This window comes from Argopecten irradians, chromosome 9 (assembly GCF_041381155.1).
Source record: "Argopecten irradians isolate NY chromosome 9, Ai_NY, whole genome shotgun sequence".
In the NCBI taxonomy this organism is placed as follows: Eukaryota; Metazoa; Mollusca; class Bivalvia; order Pectinida; family Pectinidae; genus Argopecten; species Argopecten irradians.
In genome coordinates this window covers 34,761,983-34,765,162 of record NC_091142.1, presented here as the reverse complement: position 1 = coordinate 34,765,162, position 3,180 = coordinate 34,761,983, and the positions used below count along the sequence as shown (strand labels likewise).

Genomic DNA, 3,180 nt, shown 5'->3' with positions numbered 1-3,180 from the left:
TAAATCCACATCTAAAGTAGGATGTTTAAGTTGTAACTGATTGTTAAAACAGAGTAAATCTGGAATATCAATCTCTAGATGAAAATCTTCAATGATATGATAGCACTAGAAGCTTGTGATTGATGTTTAGGACTCCATGTTAATCTTCCTGGTATAATCTACGAATACATCCTAATGTCCAAAGGGGCTGGGCGACAGGGGTAAATAACAAGCATGTCATATTCAGTGAATTATATCATCTATCAAGTACACGCCATATTTAAGTTTGTTTTATGGGAATACCATGGACCATTTACAATGCAAATAAATAATGTAGTTAGAATATAATTTATAAACAAACATGTAGACGAACACGTTGTGTTAGTATTATATTGGACTGAAGAAGGCCCTATAGTGGCTGAATATATATTCCATGGATACTTTGAATTTATTTTGGCCCTTTGTTTTGGATTATTAATATACTAGCTTTGTACCGTTTTTACCTCATTATCTATATTTATTATATTGTAATTAACTACAATGAATGATGTGAAGTAAAGCATCAGCTTTATTTATTCCCTAAAAGGCTGGAGTGTACATGTTTATGCTGGTGGACTGGTATGTAGGTACCTGGAGTGCTATGCTGATATGTATGGCCGAGTGTATCGTATTTGCATGGATTTATGGTGAGTTATTTCTGATGGTTATCAGAATGATTGAAAACCAAACATTTGATAACCCATTCATTATAGGTTTTGAAAATGAACTAAGATAAGAATTAACAGCACATTTAAGACCCTTAATTTAATTAACTAGGATGAGCCATAATGCCATAACAGTGTTCGGATTTTTTTAAAAATATATTAATAATTTAATAGTTTGCCATTTAACGATGTCTTATTTATTTAAGAATGTGGTCCATTACATCGTCATTAATTTGATTACCATTATCACAATGATATGGAAAGATTGACGATGTCGAAATGGTCCAATATAGATATGGATATGTTAATAGCTATTTAAATCTTCATTCCACCGTAATTTTGTTATAGAAGTATAGCCATCAATAATCTAATGTTGTGTCAAAGAATATCCACTATTAGAATATTTTCGTCTGAATTATAATATTCATAATATGGTTGTCCAGAATATATCCAGGTGTGGCAGTAAATAACTCGGTATATTTATGAAAGTTTCCAGAATAAAAATAGCATTTTACTTAGAGGAGAAACCACGTCAGAGAAATGGATGCATTTAGAACTTAATTCGCTTTAAGGTAAAAAGTATAACTGTGTCTCCAATACCATTCCCATTAATAAAGTCAGTGTACTGTTCCTTTTCAAGTAAGTATCTCTATTCATTCAAACAATCACTCTAAATGGTGTTTTCCACTGTGTTTTACAGGAGCACACAGAATAGACCGAGACATCCGCCTAATGTTTGATCGACCTCTTCCGGTTATTATCCGTATAAGTACAGCATTCGTCATGCCAATATTTCTCACTGTAAGTATTGTTTTATCTGTTAACTGATATAATTAACAACTGCTTATTTTACAACCCGTTTATATGTCCCATTATTTACTAGTCGTATATTTTAACTTAAACATTCGTCAGGATATCTGGGGAAATAATGGTGTATTTACCTGGTTCAAATAGTCAATAGGTCGTTGTATAATATCTAGTTATATTTATTGTTTTTCATCTAAGGAAAGTACTTGTTCTCTTGGTGTATGTTTTCCAAACAATTGATATACTCTCCAGTAGAGCGACCATGGATTTGGTTTGTTTGGTTAAATTAATGGCACTACAGTAAGGGCGTTACCATTGTACCTGCTGTCCCTATTGCATGATCGTAAAACGTGACAAAATTTAGGATATTATCTTTTCTCTTCTTCCTAACTGACTTTGTTTCCTAATGACTTCCTTACCACTACCTCACTTTTGGCCTTGAATTGAGCTTTCGCCCCTGTGAGGAAGGCTCTGGGTTCAGTCCCGTGGCCGAGACACACCAAAGTCTATAAAACTGGTCGTTTCTTCTCCTGCTTAGCGCTCAGCATACATGGAGTGGGACGACTGGTTCGCCCGTTGTCAGTATGATAAGACCGGATTGGATGTGTCTTCGGCAGGGCCGTCTTTCCTCAAAGATTTAACCAATAGAAATGAGTGTAATATATGAAATTAAATTAAAGCACTTTCATAAATTCCACTCTACAAGCAGGTGACCCTGGCAATCAATATGACATTAATCTAATCAAACAAAATCATAAGCATGTTATCGAGAAATGGATAAATGTTTATCGCTAATAATTTAATGTGATGGATATTTATATTGTTGACAGTGCCTTCTTCTGATCAGTATCTTTACCTACAAACCGCCGTCCTTTGGGGAGTATAACTACCCCGTGTATGCCCGGGCGATAGGCTGGTGCTTTACACTCTCATCATTACTCCCAGCTTTGAGTTATTGTGTGTGGTTGATTGTGAACGAAAAAGGCACCTTCAGACAGGTATTTGTTGTAATAATGGATCAGATAGCTAAGATGAAATGTCTTGCATAGAGATATAAGAGTTTTCATTACCAATAGAAGATGAAATTTTCATAACATCTTTGTTCTATATTTTCGCAATATTCAATATTCATGAAAGTTAATCGTTCATTTGCTTTACTTGTTTCAGAGATTTACACGTCTTGCAAAGCACACAAAGGAGTGGGCTCCAGCCAACGAGAAGGCGGAGGAGATCTACAGAGAGACCGAACATTTGGCGGAATTTACATGGAGACAATTGTTCTGGTTCAATGTAACAGGAAGAGGTGGCATTGTTATGAAGGGCATAAAGGCGGACTCTGTACCAATGCTGTAGATTTATGGGATTTTCAACACATATATATCGAGTCAATCCTTTGTTATATCAATTAATTTTGCTTGATATAAACAACCTATATCTCTTTAATATGCATTTTTAACTTTTTTAGTCTCTGTCAATGTTTGTATATAGAAGTGTTGCTATTTGTATTGGTTAAAGAAACCAATTGATCTATCGAGATACATTTGAGTACATACTACTGTTAATAGATAAACCAGTCGTCCGACGAAATGTCGTTTTTCAGGTAGTGAAGATAAATATCACCATTACGCGAACGAGTGAAACATGTTTAACTGATGTCGAACGCCGTACAAGATGAAGTAAGCCAAGCGTC

General features: G+C 34.8%; 1 protein-coding gene across 1 annotated transcript; it reads left to right on the top strand.

Annotated features, from left to right (window-relative positions):
- The first annotated feature begins 569 nt into the window (after positions 1-569).
- On the top strand, positions 570-2,879 carry LOC138332151 (sodium-dependent dopamine transporter-like). Its single transcript, XM_069280135.1, has 4 exons — positions 570-665; positions 1,384-1,484; positions 2,321-2,488; positions 2,658-2,879. Exons 1-4 carry the CDS (start codon positions 578-580, stop codon positions 2,841-2,843), a joined length of 543 nt encoding a protein of 180 aa, XP_069136236.1. The 5' UTR covers positions 570-577; the 3' UTR covers positions 2,844-2,879.
- Positions 2,880-3,180: the final 301 nt, after the last annotated feature.